General features: G+C 52.7%; 2 protein-coding genes across 5 annotated transcripts; one reads left to right on the forward strand and one right to left on the reverse strand.

Annotated features, from left to right (window-relative positions):
* Window positions 1–2,477: 2,477 nt before the first annotated feature.
* On the forward strand, window positions 2,478–5,530 carry Inafm2 (InaF motif containing 2). The gene has a single exon (NM_001301269.1). The coding sequence runs from the start codon at window positions 2,835–2,837 to the stop codon at window positions 3,291–3,293; it is 459 nt and encodes a 152-aa protein (NP_001288198.1). The 5' UTR covers window positions 2,478–2,834; the 3' UTR covers window positions 3,294–5,530.
* A 5,334-nt stretch (window positions 5,531–10,864) lies between these two features.
* On the reverse strand, window positions 10,865–19,667 carry Ccdc9b (coiled-coil domain containing 9B). 4 transcript variants are annotated; one of them, NM_001001982.2, is made up of 11 exons: window positions 19,226–19,381; window positions 18,365–18,478; window positions 18,009–18,116; window positions 17,246–17,401; window positions 17,041–17,169; window positions 16,228–16,427; window positions 15,921–15,976; window positions 15,310–15,363; window positions 15,133–15,223; window positions 14,559–14,598; window positions 10,865–14,476 (listed from the first exon to the last, which is right to left on the reverse strand). In NM_001001982.2, exons 1-11 carry the CDS (start codon window positions 19,370–19,372, stop codon window positions 13,934–13,936), a joined length of 1,638 nt encoding a protein of 545 aa, NP_001001982.2. In that variant the 5' UTR covers window positions 19,373–19,381; the 3' UTR covers window positions 10,865–13,933. The 4 variants fall into 4 exon arrangements, 3 of the variants coding, with proteins under 3 accessions (NP_001001982.2, XP_006499168.1, XP_011237723.1); XM_006499105.4 differs by lacking the exon at window positions 19,226–19,381 and adding an exon at window positions 18,646–19,195 and having other exon boundaries at window positions 10,873–14,476; XR_374437.4 differs by lacking the exon at window positions 10,865–14,476 and having other exon boundaries at window positions 16,271–16,427; window positions 19,226–19,665.
* Between the last annotated feature and the right edge of the window lie 1,867 nt (window positions 19,668–21,534).

A 21,534-nucleotide genomic window follows, 5' to 3' on the forward strand; every position in this document is an offset into this window, starting at 1 on the left:
CATTTAGCTGAGGCGGCACAGCACTCCACAGGAATGTTGTACAAGAGGCTCTAGGGTGGTTGAGGATATTCACCAAAGATGGCCTTTTGGGTCCATTCTGTCCCCAAACTTGCTTTGATTCTTGAGTTCCTGCCTAACCTTGGTGGGGGAGAGGCACTTAGAAAAGCATATTCACTTTCAGGCCACTAGGGGGCCATTTACTTGCCGGCAACAGGAATACGCTAATGGTTTCTTAATGGCTCAGGCACCAGGGAGATCAGGCTCAATTATATCTGAAAGCATTTTGAGTTCCAGGGGTAAAAGACACTATGTAAATCTAGATAATAAATAGTGCTTATTGACGACAGGTTAAAGAATCTGGCACTGTTTCATTTGGGGAAGAATAGGGAGAGGAATTGAATAAGAGCTTCAAGTACATCATTGTTTAGAATAAAGAAGGAGTGACACGTTGTTTTCCCGACTCTGCTGGGAAGCAAGCAAGAAAAAGGAAGTGTAATTTGCAGCAGAAATATGAAGAGGCAATATGGAGTGCATTCCAGAAAGGGAGTCAAGGGGGCTTTAACAAAGATTTAAGATCTTGTGTGAGATCTTAAACTGTAATTCACCTTGGGATGGTCCTACGATCAACCCCACCAGGAAGGCCAGAGAACAACTGAGAAAGGAGAAAAGGACATTTGATTGCAATTTTTGGACTTTAATACTACAGGCCACCTTCAAGACCTGCTCTGGCTGCTCCAGAACAGTACCCCGTCCCGCCCCCACCCCTGTGTGTGTCTCTCTCTCATACACACACACACACACACCACCACCACCACCACCACCACCACCACCACCACCACCACCTATCAATCCACAGAAGCCCATAAACACTAAACTCTCAATGTCCTTGTAATATCTCAGAAATTAAAAAGGCACGGTTTGCCAGGCAGTGGTGGCGCATGCCTTTAATCCCACACTTGGGAGGCAGAGGCAGGTGGATTTCGGAGTCCGAGGCCAGCCTGGTCTACAGAGTGAGTTCCAGGACAGCCAGGGCTACACAGAGAAATCCTGTCTCGAAAAACCAAACCAACCAACCAAACAAACAAAAAACAAACAAACAAAAGGCTCCTTGAAATAGTATTGGGTGGCCCATTGCTAGAGACACAGCCCCACCTGAGCCTCCAACCAGGACCAGATTAGAAACTTGTGGTTCGAAGCCCACTAGTACACTGCATTCTGGTAGCGCTTCCATGGGATGGAAAATTTGGGGAAGGGCTTGGATAAGGAAAGTCAAAGTCAAAGGAAAGGGAGAAGTGGAAAGGGCAGAGGGAGTCCTGCCCAAGAGGTTAGAAGTCAGTGGGGCCCTCGCAGAGGCCACGCCCCACCCCAACTACATCAGGACCACAGACCTTTCTCCTACTCAGACTCATAGTTCTCTAATCCACTGAGACATCCAGGCTGCTCACAAAGACAGTTTTGGGAACACAGGGAGAGTCAAGCAAGAGGCACCCAGAAATCAATCGCGGTGAATTACAAAGAGGAAATAGGGATGAAACAAGCAAAGGGGAAGAGGGTGAAAGTATAGAAAGGGTGGTACTAAGAGTCCCTGCGTGCAGAGGGGTGGCCGGCATCCAAAGGGCCCTAAGAGCAAAAAGGCTGAAGCCTGGAAGGAACAAGCCTCAATGGGAAAAGACAGTTCTCTACATCCTGGGGTTGAAGAGAATCAAAGAATGAAAACGCTGGGAGATGTCCTCCACCAGTTCAGTGCAGCCCCTTGGGTACAATTCGAGACCAGTCCTGAAAGTCAGAAGACCAGAAAGTAGGACCTGAGACCTGTTGTGGGATTTGAGATTATGCTGGCAGGTCAGCCTAAGAAACAAACTCAACCTTTGGCTCTTGTCCCTGTGGCTCACAGTAGTCTGACTCAAGGGTCCTAAGAGGACCCAATCAGGCAAGATTCGAGTGGTCTCGGAGTCCAGACCAACAGAAAAAAGGAAGCGAGACTGACTGCGGTGTGCGGGCGCCAGGTTCCCAGACCCGAACCAGGCTCTTTGGGGTGAAGGGATCTGGGACACTATCCCCTCACTATTCTAGAGCTACCCGAGAGCACAAGCTTAGTGTTAGCTCCACTTCGGAGACCCGGTGTAGGTGGGCCTGGTTAGTTCTCCCACCTACCATCTCCTAGCCTGGGCCATGTGAGGAGACGCCTGAGTTGACAGCTTTCTACGGAGCCTGCCCCTCCCTGCCACCTCCCGGTTCCGCACTCCCTCCCGCAAAGTGCCTTTCCCCCTTTAAAGAAGCTCCTGTCGCCCCTTTAAGGCCCAGCCTCCCTTAACTCTCTCTTAACTGGGCGTCCCCCACGGGGCCCACGATTCCCCGCCGCAGCCGCCTCCCAGCGCGGCACTTCCGGGCCCCTACATCGCCCTTTTAAGGGGCAGCCCCCCGGCAGCGCGCGGCCCCGCCCCCTGCACCGGCGCGCCCCGCGGGGGAGCCGGGCTAGAGCCGGAGCGCGCGGTCCGCGCGGCCACTGGAGACCAGGCGGCCGGCGGCCGGGCAGGCGGCGGCAGCGGCAGCGGATGGGGACGCGGAGTCGGGCGGCTGTGGCTGTGGCGGCGGCCGGGAAGCAGCTGGCGGGCCGGCGGCGGCGGCGGCGCTGGCGGCGGTGACGGGCCCAGGCCCCGGCGGCGGCAGCGACGCGGTGGCGGGCTGCGGGCGGGCGGCGTGAGGAGCAGCGGCGGAGCGCGGGGCCGCCGGGAAGCCAGGGCGCCGAGACGCCCCCTGCCCAGTCCTCGCAGGCCGCCAGGCCCCCTCCAGCCGGGGCCGTGGAGCACCGGGGCAAAGGCCGGGGCCCCCCCATGAAGGAGCGCGACGCGGCCCCGGCCGAGCGGGGCAAGCCGGCCACCTACACCGGGGACAAGAAGGCGAAGATGGCGGCCAAGACCAACAAGAAGTGGGTCCGGCTAGCCACGGTGTTCGCCTACGTGCTCTCCGTGTCGCTGGCCGCCATCGTACTGGCCGTCTACTACAGTCTCATCTGGCAGCCGGTGGGTGCCGGGACCTCGGGGGGAGCCGTCGGCCCGCCCCCCAGCGGCTCCAACACCACCGGCCCGTCTGGGACTTCGGGGGTGGCGGCGGGGCCCAACACCACCGGGTCGTCCCGCCGCGAGGCGCCACGCGACGCACCCCCGCTGCAGGCGGCGAGGCCGGCGCCCCCGGAGCCCGCTGCAGACAGCCCCCTGGCTGGGCCGCTCGAACGGCCGCGGGGGCTGGACGAGGACGAAGAGGAAGCGGCCGAAGAGCCCCGGAGTCGTTGAATCTCTCCGCGTTGGGGACGGTCGGGAATCATCGTCCCCTAAGCCCCCAAGCAGGACTTTGCAGCAGGACCGGCTCCGGAGCCCGCCGGAGTGACCCCTACGCGAGCGTACGCCCCCACACACCTCAGCGATCGCCAGTTTGCCCCGGGAGCCGGTAATGCACAACCGGATCTTCAGCCAAGGGACCACGATTCGCCGGGGACTCGGGGTTTGATCTTCCCAGCACCGTGCTGCGCCAGGGCCCTGAGCCATAAGGGGAACTGGGGGGGAGGGTGGAGAGAGCCTAGCACCCAGCCCTTCAGCGCTGCTAGCTCTGGTGTTTCCTAAACGCAGGGGGTGACTCGGGCGCCCCCTCCCCAAGACTCAGGGGAAGGTAGGGAGTTGTGTAGGGGCTCTTTTTTTTTTTTTTTTTTAAATAAGCCGAGGCTCTCCCAAAGAAGAGAGCACCAAAAGTAGCGGAGCTCAGGTACGTCAACCTAGTTGCAGTGGCCAGACATGCGTTTAATTTATAGATCCCTGTATATAGTTGTTGACATATGCACTAGACGCTATAATCACATAGAACTCTATGTATCTCCCCACAGCCTGGGTAGCTACTGAATGGTGGGGTCCAGCAAGGGCTATTTGCTGGCCTTCAAACTGCACTTAGCCAGAAGGGCACAAACACAAGCTTTTTTTTTTTTTTCTTTTCCATCACCCACTCTTTCACCTGTTCCCTTCCTGTTTCAGAAAGATAAGTTCCTGACGTTCTTGCACAAGAGTATAATCATTCTTAGACCCCTACCATGGCCGTGGAAAAACCTTAGCAATAGAGACTGTTTAGGGAGGGTGGGGAATGTGCTGACCCCCTCCGGTTCTCATCCTAGTGCTCCCACCAAAGTGGCTTCCTGTTGTAGCCTGAGTCTCTGGATCCATGCCAGGGGCGATGGCAAGAAAGAGTAGAGCTGCTGTGTTTAGATCAGTCCCTTCCCTCACAGAATTCCTTTAGGAAGAGCAAGCCTTTTTAAGTACAGTGATTGGCAAGTGTTTTCTCTCATTCCTTTTCCGGCTCCTCAACTATCTTACCGGTTCCAGATCTTGTCTTATTTCATTTCTTGCCCTTCTAGATCTTGTCTTACTCGTGTTTGCATTTCCTAGTTTTTGAGCCTAACACAGCAGCTTGCCGTTAGAACCAAATCAGTTGCAAAACCAGAGCTTTGATGTGGTTCTGAGTTGCTTTATAGGGTGAGAAAGAGCAGAAGGTAGAATTCAAGTTCAGGAGTGTGCCTGGCTAGCCAGTGAAGAGACCAGCTCTTGGAAGATTGAACTGGCAGCTCATCTTTCTCATTCCTTATAAGCTTCCACTTAAATGCAGCCAACGATTTTCTAGAGGTGGTCTCACACACGCGCACACACACTCTCGGGGCAGCAGGAATTATTCTTCAGTTTGGATTCCATTTCCCCCTGCCACTTGCTGTTAGGCAGTTGAGTGTGGGTAGTGACAGCGATCAAACCCCTTAGTGTTTCCTTTTTGGGAAATAAGCAATTTAAAAGAGAAACAAAATAGGAAACTTGTATACCTTAGTCCTGAAACTGTCTATCCACTTTTCTGGCCTACCTTGTAGTCAGCTCTGATTCAGGTTTACAGGACAATAGTCTTGATTTAAGCCATGTCCTGACCTGGGCAAGAAAATAGCAACTAAGCTGGCAGCCTCCCAGCAGGCTGCTAACACCCAAGGTGTCTGGGCTTGGAGAGTTCTTCACAGCTGATGAGGACTTAAGTCATTAGGAGGCCCATGGGGACTTTTTAAATTTTTGATGAGAGACTGGGGGGAAGAAACATAAAATGCCACTTTGTATCTTCAATGATAGCCTGTCATTTATATTTATGGTGTGAATTTTTAGTCCTATATTTTAATAATTTGTAAATTGATCTCTTATTCCAAGAACCCTCTGGACTCGTGGGAGAGTGTCTGGGAGTCCACTCCTCTTCCCCTCCTGACCCTGCTTTATGGACTGTTTAAATCCACTTTGGATCAAAGAGTTCAGCAAGACCACTCGTGGTCCAGCTGGCCTCCTGACTCTATAAGCCTTCACTGGAATCGGGACATTTTCTCCAGCCCTAGCTGTGAACATGACCAGAGACATTATTTATAATTCAGCCATTCAAGATATACCTGTACTTTAAAAGTCCTGTATATTTTTTAAAAGTTTTATTTTTCAGGTGAACAGAAATACATTCTAAGAACTCTGCCTAAGCCTGTGTAAGTTGGTCATTTCTCTTACTGACTTGGGGAAGTAGGAGCAGAGGTGGTCTCAGGTGCAAGGACGCTGTGATGAATAGGTTCAGGAAGAAAAGGCAATCGCCTTGCTGTTCTCAGTGCCTGCCACTGAAGAGATTAGAGAGGGGTGGCAGGATCCGTCTTAGTCAGGGAGGCCCCTGGTCGGAAAATGATGTCAGCTTTTGCCAATAAAAGTTCTACTCTACAGACCCTCAAGCGGATACCTTAAGGACTAGTAAGTGCGAATATTGAGTTTTAGTCACAAACATTTAGCTGTCTGAGGTGAAGACACAGCTGTCTGCTGGCATCACCCTCTCACCTTAAACTGTTGGCCTTTTGCTAACTCAGGAAGTACTGACACTGGAACAGACAAGCCATTGGGCTGCACTGCCTGATCAGAGCCTAGCACCCCTGGAGCCAAGCTGCTGAGAGGTGTAGGTTGCTTCAAAGGTAAGGGCTTTTTCTACCCTTAAAGCAAACAAAACAAGATCTGTGGGTGAAAAGCATAAATATAAGGGATTCGTTATGCTGTAAAATACATGGTACGAAATTGAGCTCAGCTCATTAGCAGACAATGGAGCCCAGTACAAATCCCGAACGAGAAGCCAGTGTTGGTGGAGCCCCCTGTGGCCTGCACTTCTGCAGAGCAGTTAGGGGGTAGCCACTGTGCTTTTACCTCACCTTGTAGTCTGCAGGGAGGCAAGGAAAAAGTCCCGCCTTCCTTTATTTCCCTCTTCAGCCTACACAAAGGCTTTCTGTAAGAGAGCTTGGTACAGCAGTGCAGGAGAGTGAGTTTGTTGGCTTTTGGATACAGCCCCTCCTTTCTGCAGATGGGGACATGTGGCTTGTACAGCTGCACACAGCTTACCCCACTGGCCAAAGACAGCAGTAGGTACACAGAGAGCCTGCCTGCTGATTAGAACAGGGCCCGATGGGACGGGAACAGGCGTCGGAACAGCTTTCTTTGCAAATGTCGGGAGGGAAGGAGCAGAACTGTCCATGTTTTTAAGCCTGGAAGGTCTGTACAAAGGGGATTGTTTATCTCTCCCTCTCACCGCTCTGCACTGGGACGACCCTAGGTGTTTGCTTATACTGAGTTAGCACTATTCATTCTCTAGCAACCGGAACTCAAAGGGAAAAAAAGAATGAAGTTTTGAAGGTATAGGGCCGGGGAGCCCTTTGGTTAAGCTTGTGTCTTCCTCTCCCCCATGGATGATCAGGTACAAGAAGTGCTCCTCTAAAGCTGTATTTCCCCACTGACAGCTGTATAGTTCTACATAGTATGGTACCACGGGGCGGGGAGCTCTTGCGTCTACCTTGTTTTTCAGTTTTCACTGGGGAATTCTACACTGGTGTGTTCTGTAGTCAAGTATTTATATCCTGGTTTGAAATGCTGAAGGCAGAACATGGACTTGTTCCTACATGCTGCTCTAAGGAGGCTGAAAGGTTGGTGGCTTTAGGGCCACTGCAGCTATTTAAAAGGGTAATGACTGCCCTCACTTTCCTGTCTGCAGAAAATGGAGGTATTTCTGGAATTGCAATTCAGTAACCAAAGGGCCACAGCTGTACTGTTTAATTGGCCTCCCTCTGGGGAGGAAAGAAGTGCCGTGGCTTTGCTCATTTCTCATGACCAGCGCCAACTCAGTGCCTGGCACAAAGCACTGGGCCCTCAGAGTCCGCTGCTCACCTGGGTGGGCAGCGTGCTGGAAGTAACTGACCTGCCATCACGGTGTCCCTGTCACAGCCCACTCAGAGAACCTGTGTGGAACACAGCCCATAAGCTAGCTGAAACGATAGCCAAACTGACCCAGCTGAACGGTTTCTTCCTTACGTGTTGACAGGCCTGGGTTTGGCCCTCAGGTTTTATCTGGGAACCAGAAGTCTATGGCTGGCATCCATGTGGGAGCAGCATAGGCTTTCGACCCATTCATTGTCCTGTCTGCCCCAGCACTAATGTGGAGCTACAAAAATAGCTGCACTGTTGACAGTCTTTTGGTCACATCTGTTTCCCTCACAAACATAGCCTGTGGTTTTCTGCCGCGAAGAGCCCGTGTTACGATTTTTTTGTTCCTTCCAATAGCTCATCAAAAAATAAACAAACAAAGCCTGTCTTTGCCACACACCCTGACTCTATTAAGATGTCCACAGTCACAACAAACCCAGCGCTCAGTGCTCCCTCGCACTCGTGAGACACCTGGTCAGTCATAAGCTCCTTTACTGTTCTAAACCAGTTCTTGTGGTCCTAGACAGTTCTGAAGCCTTGGCTAAGCTACAAGAAGGAGACCAGGAAATCACCACACACTTTGTGCCCGTGGCTGCCATGTGTGATTGCCTAAACAGCCGCATTTTCCTAATTTTAGCCATCAGTTATACTAGCAGCAAGATCCCGTTTAATATCCTCAGGAATATTTTCTACAAACCGTTACCATTAATTTGGTATTTATTGAGCCAAATGGACTTCAAAACTCTCAAAACAAACTTGTCAAAAACAAAAAACAAAAAAACAACAATAAAAAAAACCCAACCCAATTGTGTTAATCAAAAATGGTTTCCTTTTAACTATCTCTTCTCTCCCTAAGAGCTCCTAGCTGGTAATGAGCTTTTCTTTCTTGTGTCCAAGAGTCCACCTGTCCCCTTAGGGGCCTCCTGGGCAGTGCCATGTTACAGAAGCAGGGCTGTAGAGATGGCTCAGAGCACTTGCTGCTCTCCCAGAAGACCCAGGTTCAATACCCAGCACCCACATGGTGGCTAACTACCAAGGAGTCCCCCTCTCTTGTGGCCTCCACAGGCACCAGTCATAAACAGTGTGCAGACATACACATACAAAATAAAGTATATGTTTTAAAAAGTTACAGGAGCCCATCACTGAGCCGTAGTCGTCCCATGCATTAGGACCTAGGTGTGGAGACAGAATGTTCTTAGAAGGGACCCTGCGCGTAAGGTAAGAAACCTGACAACTCATCGGTGGCATTGGTAAAAGCTCGGCCTCCTGTCCTGCTGACTGCGTGGCATGTCATGAGAGTGAGCGGAGGTAATAGATCGATGTGATAAGGCTTTAAGGCCTTGGGAATAAATATGAGATAATATATTCTCAAGGAAATATGTAACCATTTGGGGGAAATGATGTATGGGGAGAAGTGTGGCGGGAAAGCCAGTAAACAGGACGCTGACTCCCAGACCAGCAGCATCAGCACTACCTGGAGAATTGGGAGAGCTGCGACACTGGGCCACATCCCAGACCAGCTGGGCAGCTGGCTCAGCAAGTGGAGGCAGGCCTTCTGTTAAAAATCAACTTTCCAGCTGTGCCCCTTTAATCCAGACAGAAGCAGGCAGATCTCTTAAGTTTGTAGTCAGCCTGGTTACAGCACGGCCAGAGCTACGCAGAGGAACCCTGTTTCAAACAAAACAAAACCCAAAAGCCAGCTTTCCTGGTGATTCTGATGCACACTGAAGTTGGACAGCCGCTGGCCCCGCCTTTCCCTCTGGTTTCTGTAGTTCCGGGAATCTTTCTGTGTTGCTAGCTGGTTATCACTGTGGCTTTCGGCCCTCTTGCTTCAGTGGAGCCAGCTGCCCTGTGCAGAGGAGAGGGAACACTATGTCTCCAGAGTTTGTAAGGAAAAGGAAAAAGCCTGCACTGTCCATTATTTTTGACAGTTCACCCTGGAGAGCTTGTTAAGATGGAGGTTGGCGTGAGAGCTTCCTCCCTCTGCCTCAAAGGTGCTGGTGTGTTTGCGGCACCTCCTGCCCTGGGGCCTGCTGCTTCTCCAGCCAGGCCTTAAAAGGAGCAGCGGGTGCCACATTTGTTCTTTCTGGTGCCAGGTCTGCGTTATTTCACCTCCCTGGCGTCAAGTGGATGCTTAATGAGAGCCCTGACGTAGGCGCAGCAGACTTGAGAGAAAGCAGCCACAGCCTGGACTTTCTGCTGGCTCTCTCCTCTTCACCTTTCCCCAGCCCTGAATTTTGCCTCTGTGAGGCAGCCACGGTCACCCGATCTATCCTAACTCAGTAGCACAGAAAAGGCCTCTGACTTGGAAGGAGATGTGGCAGGGTTTGTGGCCACTGATAAATGACACAGGACAGTGTAAAATGGTGCTGCCTTTGTTTATCTCTATCCTCTTGGCAACCCTCACTGGCCCACACCCTAAGAAAAGACAGTCATATGGAAAATCTTGTCATTTCCCCCCATCGCTCCCCAACCCACCCACTCCCACTTCCTGGCCCTGGCATTCCCCTGTACTGGGGCATATGATCTTCGCAAGACCAAGGGCCTCTCCTCCCAATGATGGCCGACTAGGCCATCTTCTGCTACATATGCAGCTGGAGACATGAGCTCTGGGGGTACTGGTTAGTTCATATTGTTGTTCCTCCTATAGGGTTGCAGACCCCTTCAGCTCCTTGGATACTTTCTCTAGCTCCTCCATTGGGGGACCTGTGTTCCATCCAATAGATGACTGTGAGCATCCACTTCTGTATATGCCAGGCACTGGTGTAGCCTCACAAGAGACAGCTATATCAGGGTCCTGTCAGCAAAATCTTCCTGGCATATGCAATAGTGTCTGGGTTTGGTGGCTGTTTATGGGATGGATCCCTATTTCTTGGTGTTTTTAAGGACCAGTGCCATCTCTTTCTGTAATTTTTGTCCCTGTCAGTAGAATCAAGTTTGGAGTTAGTGGTCAGACATTCATTCCAAGCTTGTACATTGTTTTAAATAGCTGAGGTCGGCCATAAGAAAATCATTCATTTGCTCGTTTGGCAGAACTTAATTCCAGGAGAAACAGAGGGAGCTCCCTGGGGTGGGGGTAGCTTCTGGAGGGAAGTAATGGAACAAAACTAGGCTGTGAATTTGTGAGACCAGTTCTGTTTTAAAGAGAAGAAAAGAGGAGCCCTCCTAGTCAGCTGTGGTGTTCAGAGGGCTATGACGGAGCCAGAGAAGATAGAGTGTACTCCATATAAAAGCAAGGGTACCCCGCTAAACACCCTACCTCCAGGGAAGTAAAAGAAGCTATCTGTCCTGGAAGGGCTGCCAGAATGGCTTGAGCCATCCCTCCTTTCCCTGAGAGAGTTCTGAACCCCAAAAAAGAAAAGTTAAAAGAAACCAAGCAGGGGCTGGTGAGATGGCTCAGTGGTTAAGAGCACCCGACTGCTCTTCCGAAGGTCCGGAGTTCAAATCCCAGCAACCACATGGTGGCTCACAACCATCTGTAACAAGATCTGACTCCACTCTTCTGGAGTGTCTGAAGACAGCTACAGTGTACTTACATATAATAAATAAATAAATCTTTAAAAAAAAAAAAAAAGAAACCAAGCAGATAAAGACCTCATGTCAACGCCCACTTCATTTATTCATGTTTTCAGAGCATCAGGCTACTGTTCCCAGAGTGTCTACTTAGTGTAGGCATGGTTTGCACACTCTAGCATTCTCAGCAACCCTTCAAGGTCAGGACAGCAAGCCTCCTTCTGCAGGTAAGGGGACTGAGGCTTTTAGAGGTTAACGTTGAGCAAGGTAGATGAGAGGTGCAGGGTTTAGTCTCTCAGACTCCAAGGTGTGCTTCGCTCTACCTGGTGCCTGAGATCTCAACTCGCACCTGTCTGACAGGATGCTCTCCATCCCCCCCCCCACCCACACACTCTGCTCCCCTCATCTCCAGGTGTTCTCGCCCTGCCAGCTCCTCCTGGGTACCCTCCTTGCTTGGCTCCTTCCAGCCCTGCATCTGGTTTCCCAGAGTTGTTTGTGTTTAATGACGACTCCGACTTGTAAACAGTAGTCTTGTGTACTTGTTGGAGGGAAGAGGGTTTCCTAAGGGAAGGAAGACTCTGGGTCAGACCTTTCAACAAAGCAACTAGGAAGAATCATGGCTGGCCCTTTGAGGCCTCAAGAGGAATGGTTGACCTGGGTTTCTTCTGCTCCATAGTTGACTCTAACAGAGCAGGATGGCACAACCTGGACAGAGAGTTGGGAGGTGTGACCTGTGTCTTTTCCTGGAGAAGAGCTCCCCTTTCTCGGGAAGAGCTTCCTGCTGTTGCCCGCACTGCAGGCTTCTGGAATGAAGGTGTCCTGTGTTGGCTTCCATTCTCATCAATCCCCGGGACAGCTTTCCTCAGTACCCTAAAGGCTGTTGCCCATGAAGAGAAGCCCACGTCCTCTTAGTCCTCTCTAATAGCTCCTTCTCCTGCTTAGGTTCATTTGTAAAGACTGAACCAGAACCCTGCCAGATTTTTACGTCCTCAACCTGTGGTCAAACTTGCCTTGCCCTGTGTTGTCTGACGGATCGCATTGCACAGTTGGCAACATCAAGTGGGAAGCAAACTTTGAATCTTCTCTTTTCTCTCTCCCTCCCTCTTCCCTACTCCCTCCTTTTCTTCTCTCTTCCTTTCTTTTCTTCTCATCTCCTCTGTCTGTCTGTCTGTCTGTCTGTCTGTCTAAGACTGAACCTATGAGTTCATGCGTGCTGAGAATGGACTCTATCAACCTACGGCCCAGCCAAGGATTCAGATTCCTGATCACAGCCATTTCTTTGCAACATGTGGACTCAAGAGCTCTCTCTGCCTGAACATGCTCTGTTCCAGTCCCATCTTGAGGAGTCATGAGCTCCAGGGCCTGTGTCACACTTCAAAGTCAAAATATACTTGAGACTGGAAGGCAAAATGAAAACGTGAATTTGGATTCTACACTCGGGCCCAGGCGTGTCTCCTATTTTTTTCCCTTTCTGGACTTCCTCTCAGCCACCACCTGTGGGCACGTCTAAAGCCAGGAAACCTCTTCCACTTGGCAGGGTAGCATCCCCCTAGTTCTTGCAGAGCTGGAAACTTGCTTTAGATCTAGAGTCTGCTCTAATCTGAACCCTTCACACTCGAATCCAGAACCTGACTCCTCAAAGGGTTCTTCAGGCCAAAAAGGAGGCCATGGCTCCCTCACCTGGGACATGTTAGAAATGCTAACGTTCAGGCCTTCCCCAGCCCCACTGAGTTCAACCTGTACCACACATCACACAAAAACATGAGAAGAGTTCTCTAAACAGCCTGACTTGCTGAAGAGTCAGTCACCCTTGCCTGAGTAGAGGGAATAGACATGGAACCAAGAGGCAGGAAGGAAGAACAAGGCAGGAACCCAAGTTGAAGGCCTCACGTGTAAAGATGAGGGTTATGGAAGACCCAGTTACCCTTGTAGAGAGGAAGGGAGGAGGGGGCTGCATGGTGCCACCAAGATGCAAAGGGCACATGCCATATCAAAAGAGGGGAGCAGAGGCAGGGTGGGTCTCTTCAGGCACCTACCCTCATCACACCCGGGGCTACCAGGCTTCTACAGATGAGAACAGCACTTGCCATTCAGCCTTGAGCTGTTGGATGACTGAGTGTCTTCCCTCCCTCCGGCTGGCAGAGTCACCCTCGCCCACTGGCTGGATTACTGGGAGAAGATGCTCAGGAAATGTTTGTTGTATCAAAAGGAAGCCACAGCTTGTGCAGAGTCTGGATAATTCACCAGACGTGGGCCTCATGGGAGGGGCCTGGATGGAGTTGGAAAGACACATCCTGATGCACTTAGCTGAGGTTGCTAATCCTCTGACTGTACTGTGTGCTTGCTTTTGCATGGCCTTGGTGAGGGAAAGTGGAGAAGGAAGAGAGGGCAGGAAATGGCCCTGGGCTGCAGGGTCTATTCAGGGCACCCACGATGTCTGATCTGGATATGCGGAGGAAGGCTCAGCACCTACTAGTGAGCTCTCTCATTTTCCCGTGGCAAAAGGAGAATCCTAGCACAGTTCAAAGAGCCCTGCTGGATGCCCTGTCCCCCCAAGAAGCCTTGGGTTTTTCTGTTCCTCTCCATGTGTGTTCCTGTCAGCCATGAGCCCCAAACCACTTTCTCTAGGCCTCAAGCGACTGTTGAAATCCTGGTTTGGCCATCTTAGAAGAGCAGAACTGTGAGTCACCTGGATGAAAGGCATGGTTATCAGAAAGGGGCTAGGCTGGCCATGCCAGCTTTGAGACTGCCTAGAGCTCAGGAGCCTGAAGGCTTGTGACTGGAGAGGGAGAGTTGGCAATGACGAACTATAAGGAGCCAGGAGATCCATGTATTGGGCTCCTACCAAATCTTGCTTGGTGGGAAATGCCTATGGCCTAGGTAAGACCAGGACAGGGATACCAGCCTTGAACAAGAGATCCCAGCCTGGCCAATACACCAAGAGCCTTGACTACATGTAGAAACCCACTAGTGTAGAGGTATGCATAAGAGGCCCTTACATGGTGTCCCTGTGGAATTTTGCTGCATTGCTCAACCAGAAAGGTACCAGACTCCCACCAGCAGCCGTAACTCCCACCACACAGAAGACTCTTGACTGAGTTCTCCCCTTCGCAGCCTAGCTCCCCAACTCTCCTGAGCTCTACTCAGCATCTTCCTGCAGGGCCAGGACCTCCTGCCCTGCTTCTTTTACTTGTGCCTCTTGCCCTTGGGCCAATTCCTCTGGGGGGCCTGCTTCTTGGTGTCAGATTCTCTTGGGCCCCAGCCTTGCCAGCCCTGTCCTCCATGGGCTCTGGGGTCTGTGCTTTCCTCTGTGACTCAGTGCAACTGTGGACTTCCAGCCCAGGCTGGTGGTCAGTGCACCCCAGGGTCTGCTGCTCAGAACCATTTGGCCATGACACTGGACTTTGCTGAGCCCCAGCCTTTGGACCGAGTATACATGTACTTTTTCCAGGCTTGCGGCTGCTAGCTCCTCCCACAGAGAGGTCGAGGGGAGCCAAGTCAGAATGTTGTGGAGAGTCTGGGGCCAAACTGGCTGTAGAGGTCCCCGACTCTCCTTTTAGCCCCTCTGGGGAGGCTGGAATTGGGCTGGTTGCAGGCACGGTCTCTTGTCTGTCTGGCTCCCTTTCATTCCGCTTCTGTACGAATTCTTCCTCTGCACTGGGAGTCTTCGTGCTGCTCTGGCTTCCCTGAAGCAAAAGAATAGCCCAGCTGGGTAGTAAATTTGGGGCTTCTGTCCCCAGCCTGTCCTGTCCTGTCCTAAGTACCTACCTCCTGGCTCTGCAGCATCTCATCTTCTTTCATGTCATACCTGCAGAAACACAGCAAGTAGCAGGGCCTGTTCCAGGCTCCACCTTGCTTCAAGTAACCCCCTTCATAGCTCGTGGCCTGTGCACCCCAGGGAGAAGCTAAAGCCCAGTGGTTTCTGAGTACAGCCAGGGAGGCTTCTAGATGCTTCCTACCCAGCCTGACCTTACTTCTCAATCAAACCTAGCCATTTCCTCTGACTATCCACCCCAGGTCCCCAGCTGCTGTTTATGGCTGAGCCTGCTGCACCTTGAGATCCATGGGGACTCCGGGCATGTTCCTGCATGCTCTGCCTGGGAAAGGCACACCTCACATCCCAGGGGAAGTGTGCTGTTGTAATTACCACAGCCTCTGGGCACCAGGCTCTTAACCACTACCACCTCTGCTGGTGTCCTTTCTTGGTATCTCATTAACCTGTGGCAGGCAACAAGCAACCAGGAATCAGGGGCCCTGGGGATGGAGCAGAGGGACCTGGGCCAGTCCAGGAAATTAGGACACCTACATACCTGCCTTGATTTTGTCCCCTGTCCCCTGTTACCTTCGGGCCCTGCCAGTTAGCCTCTCCTTCCCCTGGGCGTTGCTGCCTATGGTGGATGTCATCGAGGGTCTTCCAGATTGTCCACCCCGACCTGCAAGACATGATGGAGGATGGAGGGCTGTACCAACTGCCTTCACCAGCTGAAGCGATTCTGCTCCTTTCCTGCCCCCAACTCACATTTTCCATCCAGGGATGATGGTGGGTGCTGAGGCTTCTGGTGGGTCCTAGGACCTAAAGGGAAACAAAGTAAATGGGGTGGGAGTGTCAAAGAATCTAAAACAGACACCGGAGCTCTCTAGTACCAGGAAGCTTCCAATGGTCCTTCCTTCCCTTAGGAGTTCTATCTTCCCAAAGCCCACGCTACCTCTGCAGAAAAGCCTCCCCTGGCCTGGGGCCCTGGACTGTGTTTACACTGCCCAGCTAAATGACTCGGTCAGCTCGTTGGCCCCTAGGCTCTGTGTATGAAGAATCACCAGAAAGTCACAGGACTCCTCCCACAGCAAGCTCAGGAGGGCCGACAGGACTTTTACCCCACAAGGAATGACATCTGGAAAGACCTAGTTCGGCTCCCACTGAATCTAGCCCAAGCCGTAGCTCAGAAAACACTAGAGAGTGTGGGAGGGGAAGGAAGGACAGACTTTTTTTCCGTGTCCCTTTTCATCTTTGATGAAGAGACAGGGTAGTAGGATCCTAGACAAGACAAGAGGATCATGGGTTCTGGGCCAGCCTGGGCTAAGACTCTCCAAAAACAAACAAGGCACACGAGCATGAGGTGGGGATCAGCTCACCCTTCCTGCTGCCCATGGCCAGGTCCCTGTCCCTAGGCTTGTGGCAGTTCTGTGGCCTGTGTAGACAGAGAAGGGCATTACGTCACTCGTGGCAATGTGGGTAGAGGCTGCATCAGACTCCACCCAGACACTGTCTCCTCTAACCCCATAGCTCAGGGCAGCACAGAGTTGTGGTCCCAAGAAAGAGGCAGAGCACAAAACCCTGGGACCAGGGTCTGACGAAAAGTCTTTTCCCTCCAAGAGGCACCCATAGTTAGCCCTACCCAAGTCCCACAGTCACAGCAAGCTGCTCAGCCATGCCACCCACATGGACTTGGCTTTGTCCAGGTCCCACGGGCGGCTCCAGTCACCCTGTGGGTTTCTGTGCCGGGCAAGGCGGGCCAGGTCAATCTGCTCTCTCTCTTGTTTCCACTGCGTGTAGTCCCAGCTGGCCTCAGGGGACAGCCCCAAGGACTGTTGGGGAGGTGGACTTGAGACCACGCCTGGACTCCGGGGCTCCAGAACACCCTGCAAGGGGAAGACACTTAATATCATGGGGGAGAAGTAGAGAGAAGATTTGAATGGAGCTCCTCTCTCACGGTCTCTACTTCCCAGTACATAATTAGGTCTGTCTCGTCTCCAGCATGCTGTGCTTGCTGTGGACCTTTTGCACGCATCCACGTGTTCACTTCCAGTTTGAGACAGGTAATTTAACCTCTCTGAGTATTATGTCCTTATCTGTGAAAGGAGGCGTCCCTTTTCTTAGAGTTGTTGGTGTGGATAGACCAGACCGGCCCTAGATAGGAGGGGCACCCATAGGCGGTGAGCAAAATCAAGAACAATTACAAGGGGCTGCTGCCACCTAGAGGTCACAGCTGGCACATAGCCAGTCACCTACACATCCCTCTGACACCTTAGAGTCGAGTCATCGATCATATTATGGCTGGATAATATATCTGGCTTAATTATTTCTTACTGCAAGGCACACCCAAAGCGGATATTGGCCAGAGAAGGGGAAGAAGGTAAGAATTCTCACAGGTGGTGCCTAGGCCAGGTTTGCCCAGGCAAGGGACATACCTTACTTAGTTTCTCTGCCTTCTCCAAATAGGGATTGTGTCCCTACCCCTGCTTGAAGATGTACCTTCCCTGCTGAATCTGAGCTGGAAGTCATCTGCAAGGGTGCACGCCAGCTCCGGCCTCCTCCAGATGTCCCCTTTGCCCTTGGGCTCCGCGCTTGGGTCGTGGGTTTCTCACTTACTATCCTTTTGGCCTGGAGAAGGTATAGATGGGCATCATGGCTGAGCCAAGGGAGGGAGACCTGAGGTCTGGAAGTCTCAACTGCTCACCTTGGCTTTGTTTTCCATGGTGACAGCAAGTTCCACCCGGTGCCCCATGCTGAAAGTACCCGGTGCGTCTGCAGCATCTTCATCATCTGTCAGTGTGGTAGTCACTCCAGGTGAAAGGGGCGCCCTGGCCCAGTTTCTGCTGACCACCCTCTTCTCCTGCAGAGCGAGATGCCTGTGTCCTCAGGCCACATGGGTCATCCTGAGCAGAACCTGGGTGCTGGGTGCTGGGGGGAGGGGTTCCCTAGGTTTGGGTTCCAGCCCTAGGCCTCCCTGGAATGCCCGTGGCAAAGCTTGGCCCTTCAGGAGTTCACATGCCAATGGCATTAGTTATTCAGAGCTCAGAGCCAACAGAGGGATCCAAGATGCCACAAGGGCTTGTCATCTCTGAATCAAAAAAAAAAAAAAAAATCCAGAGTATGCAGACAATATGGCCTTATCTCTAAGACACTGATTCTTTTGCTTACAGCCCAGACTTCTCCCTCCTCTGCTTCCTGCAGGGTTTCGGCCTCAGGGTCTGGGGTAAGGAGAAGGCTGTGCTCTGCACATAGGGTTTACATGCAGAGCTGTAGGACTGGGAAAGTCTGTTCAAAGGTTTCTGTTTGGTAGCCTTTCATCTGTGGCCCTTTGGAGAAGATGGCAATAGCTTGGGAGGTCTGTTGTTGCTGGGAGACACCCAGAAAGGCAATTAGGAGAAATGGGATAGTGTTAACACCCCAGGCATGGTCCAGGCCTCAACCCTGCCTGTCTCCAAGGTGAGACTTACACCGGGAACCTGGCTGATGGTGACCGTGAGGCTGTCGGGTTGGAGGAGCCCTGGAGTGGTCACAGCCATGCCCCCCTGCTCCGCCTGCCGACGATCTTCCTCGATCTCCTGTGGGAGGGCCTGAAGTCAGCAAGGCCATGGCCCCCCAGGCTCACAGACACACAGACACTGACAGGCCTACACAGAAAAACACCAATGGGACACCAGGGGGCAGAGGCACCACATCACCAGTGCCCAAGACTTTGATGGGGGCATGGGCTAAGGCCCTCAGAGAGAACCCACTGTGTAAACAGCCTTTTGAAGGTAGCCAGGGACCCCAGCCACAGGAGTCCTCTCAGCCGACACAACACACTCACCTGGTACCTTCGTAGTAAGGCCTGGTTCTTCTTGCGCAAGGCAACTATCCTACGGTCCAGCTCGGCATCTTTTTCCTCATGCCGGCGCATTGTGGACTCGGCTTTGTGGGGCCCCTGTAGAAGGCATGGAACCCAATACAAGGAACGGATTTTAGCCCCAAGCTACAGCACCCAGGGTGAAAGAGGTTTCTTAGGAAGATGGTCTACAGAGGGCCAAACCCCACCCCAGTGAGGCCTGTCTGCCAGTTTGCCTACTGAGGGCTCAGGTCAGGGTTTCATACCCAGGGCCTCGGCTCCCAGCAGCAGGCTGCCCCTCCCCCTGGCTCCCCAGGGGGTTCTGCTGTGAGCACAGTCTGGAATGAGAGTTAAAAATGGCTCTGGCAGCCGAACCTGCCGTGACTGGGAAGCTGCCAGGGGATTCAGGAGGTCGAGGGGGGACACTTTGCCTCCCAAATCTAGAACCACACACACAGAGACAGGCTTTAGCTTGGTTCTGGCCTCCCAGGCACCGGACCCCACTCCCTAAGCCTGTGCCCAGTCCGAAGGAGAGAGCAGCTCCCACGGGCTCCGCGAGCCCTCCAGGTCTGAGCTGCTGACTGATGGGGCAGGAGAACAGCAGGCCCAGCTGGGAGCAACTCTGGGCCGAGCCATGCCTCTGCATCAAGATCTGCGGTTCTTCTCTGTCTGGCTGTGGGGTCTATGTTTTGCTCAGCGCCTTGCCCGGCCCACCACCTGCCTCCTCGTGGCTCTCTTTCTCCCAGGCCCAGCTGCCACCAGCTGTCCCCAGAATGTGGCTGCTTCGTAGCTTAGCTCCCTCCCATCCTCTAGAAGCCCCCCTGCCAAAGAGGAGGTGCCACTCACGGCCAAATGCATGGAAATACCAGGCGCTGAGAGAATTTCAAAACAGCTCCCGGGAGCCAGAGCTGGAGGGAAGCTGGAGCCACCAGAGCCGGCCCTGTCGGCCTCTCCCTGCCGGCTTCTGCTTCGCTGCTCAGCACAAGAGATCATGTTGTGATTACAAAAGAGCGCTCTGGGCTCCCAGCCAGGAACGCCTAGCCGCCACCCCCACCCTTCCACTCGCAGAGGGCGAGGACCGGGGCACCAGCAGCCGGCTGGTCTTGTCTAGCACATATCCCTGCCCTGCCTCAGTGTCCTCGCACAGGAGATCTAGGCACGAAGGGCCCACTTTCACCTGTGATCCTGAGCCCCAGTAAGACCCGCCCGCCTGTGTGTGCCCACAAATGGGATAGCTGGGTCTTCATCCCTCCCACTAGGAGAAAAAGGCAAGAGATGCAGGTTCCACACGATGGCTGACGGCCCTCCCTCGGGGCGTTTCTCTGCTTTCCTGCTGGCTGTCCAGTCAGCGCATTTAAGTCGTTAGATAAGAGTGAGAAACCTCCTCCCCAAGGCCATCTCACACCACCACAGACCCAAAATGCCACTCTCCCCCATTTGGTTTCTGAGCTGGAATGTGCTTTTCTCTGTACTCCAAGCATGGCCACTCCTGGAGGCCTAACTCTCTGGGTCTCCAGACCCCTACCATGCTAAAAGGAGCCTTTCTATGGGGTCCTTAACCCAGCAGAAGCTGGGAACAGTTAGCAGCCCTCTTCCCTTGGGATCCTCTCACAGAGCCCTTTCATCCTGACACTCCCAGGATAACATTTGCAGACTCTCAGATCCCAAGAAAGGACACAGACTCCTTCCCCAAGTAAGTATCTTCACACAGCCGAGGCCAGTCTCTGCCCAGGGGTGCCTAGGTCAGCTTCAGTTCTTATGTGGTCCTGACTTCCAGGCCTTGACATGAGTGTCACAAACTCTGGCATCCCCTATGTCCCTGACTGACCAGGCCTCAGATATTTCCCCTCACCATAATCTACCCCCACCCCGGTCTCTAGCCACCATGCTAAGGCCCTTTGCTGTCCAGGCTCTCGCCCCTGGCCCCACACCCCCATCTCTGCAGCTCCTGAGTTCCCATCCTGCTTGCAAATGCCACTGTGTACCCTCCTCCCTTCCTGCCGGATGTTCCCACTGAGTCAGACTCTTGTCTACTTTCCCAGCAACAGTGACGCACCCGAGCTCCTAGATCTCTCTCTCTCTCTGTCTCCCTCTCCGCTTTTGTCTACACACACATACACACACACACACACACACACACACACACACACACACACACACACACGTACAAGCACACACTTCCTCCACCTTCTCTGCACCCTGCCTCACAAATACTGCTGAGGTCAGCCTTATCCCAGAAACCTCCAGAAGTCCCAAGCTTCCCACTGTAACCGCCCCTGCTACACAGATCGCAGTCCGAGAGGGAGAGAGACCTAATGCAGCCCCCACTCTTTGTAATTTTAGTCCTTGATCAGGTTTAGAAAGGAGGGATGTAAACAGACTACAGAGACGAGGCCAGGTTTTTGTCCTTCTCAGCTTCCACTGCCAGCCAGTGTCAGAGCAGAGGGGTCAGGAGGCACAGGTAGACATCTGGCAACCCTGCAGATAGGATGACCCAGCCCCCTGTAAGAGCTTCAGGAAGATATCCTGAATGTAGACACAAAAGTTTCCCAGCCACCAGGCTGAAGTACCATGTACCCTGAACAGCTCCAAAGACAAGACTGAAGCTCCAGCTGCCGGCCACGTGTTTCCAAGTGTCACTCACAGCTTCTCACGCCCTTGAGCAGACCCCACAAAAACACGGTTTACCAGTCTGCTCTCCCACCGGACAGAGGCAGATTGCTATACTAAGTGCTCTGAGCTTCCCCCATTGCCTGGCCCAGTGCCCCCATGCCGTAAAGCCTCATTGCCTGCAGGATGAGTATGGAATTAGCCAGCACTACACTGTGTCACTGTGGGTACCTGTGCACAGGCTGTAACTGCCTTTCTGACCACTCAGATAGATGGACACAAGCTGAAGAAGGCAGGTGTGTCTCGACGGATCCCTGGAAGAGGGGAAATGCCGGGCTGTGGGAGGGGGCGGGGCTTGAGAATTTCCAGTTCGATATTTCCCAAACCAGGTGTCTTTTTCTCCAAGTCACCACTAGGGGGCAGAAGCATTCCAAAAGCTTGGCTGGCAATTGGAGTGGGGGTGGGGTTTCCTTCAGCCCCCTTTCTCACTATCATCTCCCAAGTCTAGCTCAATCCCACCTTCCAACTCCATCAGAACAGTCAGA

The sequence above is a fragment of the Mus musculus genome, chromosome 2, assembly GCF_000001635.26.
Source record: "Mus musculus strain C57BL/6J chromosome 2, GRCm38.p6 C57BL/6J".
NCBI classification, from domain to species: Eukaryota; Metazoa; Chordata; class Mammalia; order Rodentia; family Muridae; genus Mus; species Mus musculus.

Coding starts and splice junctions, on each gene's coding strand:
- Ccdc9b (NM_001001982.2), bottom strand. CDS start 19,372: ATGATCTCTTGTGCTGAGCAGCGAAGCAGAAGCCGGCAGGGAGAGGCC. Junction 15,977..16,227: donor CTGGACAAAGCCAAGTCCAT/GTGGGTGGCATG, acceptor CTGTCTACACAG/GCCACAGAACTGCCACAAGC. Junction 15,224..15,309: donor ATCATCCCTGGATGGAAAAT/GTGAGTTGGGGG, acceptor CATGTCTTGCAG/GTCGGGGTGGACAATCTGGA.
- Inafm2 (NM_001301269.1), top strand. CDS start 2,835: ATGAAGGAGCGCGACGCGGCCCCGGCCGAGCGGGGCAAGCCGGCCACC.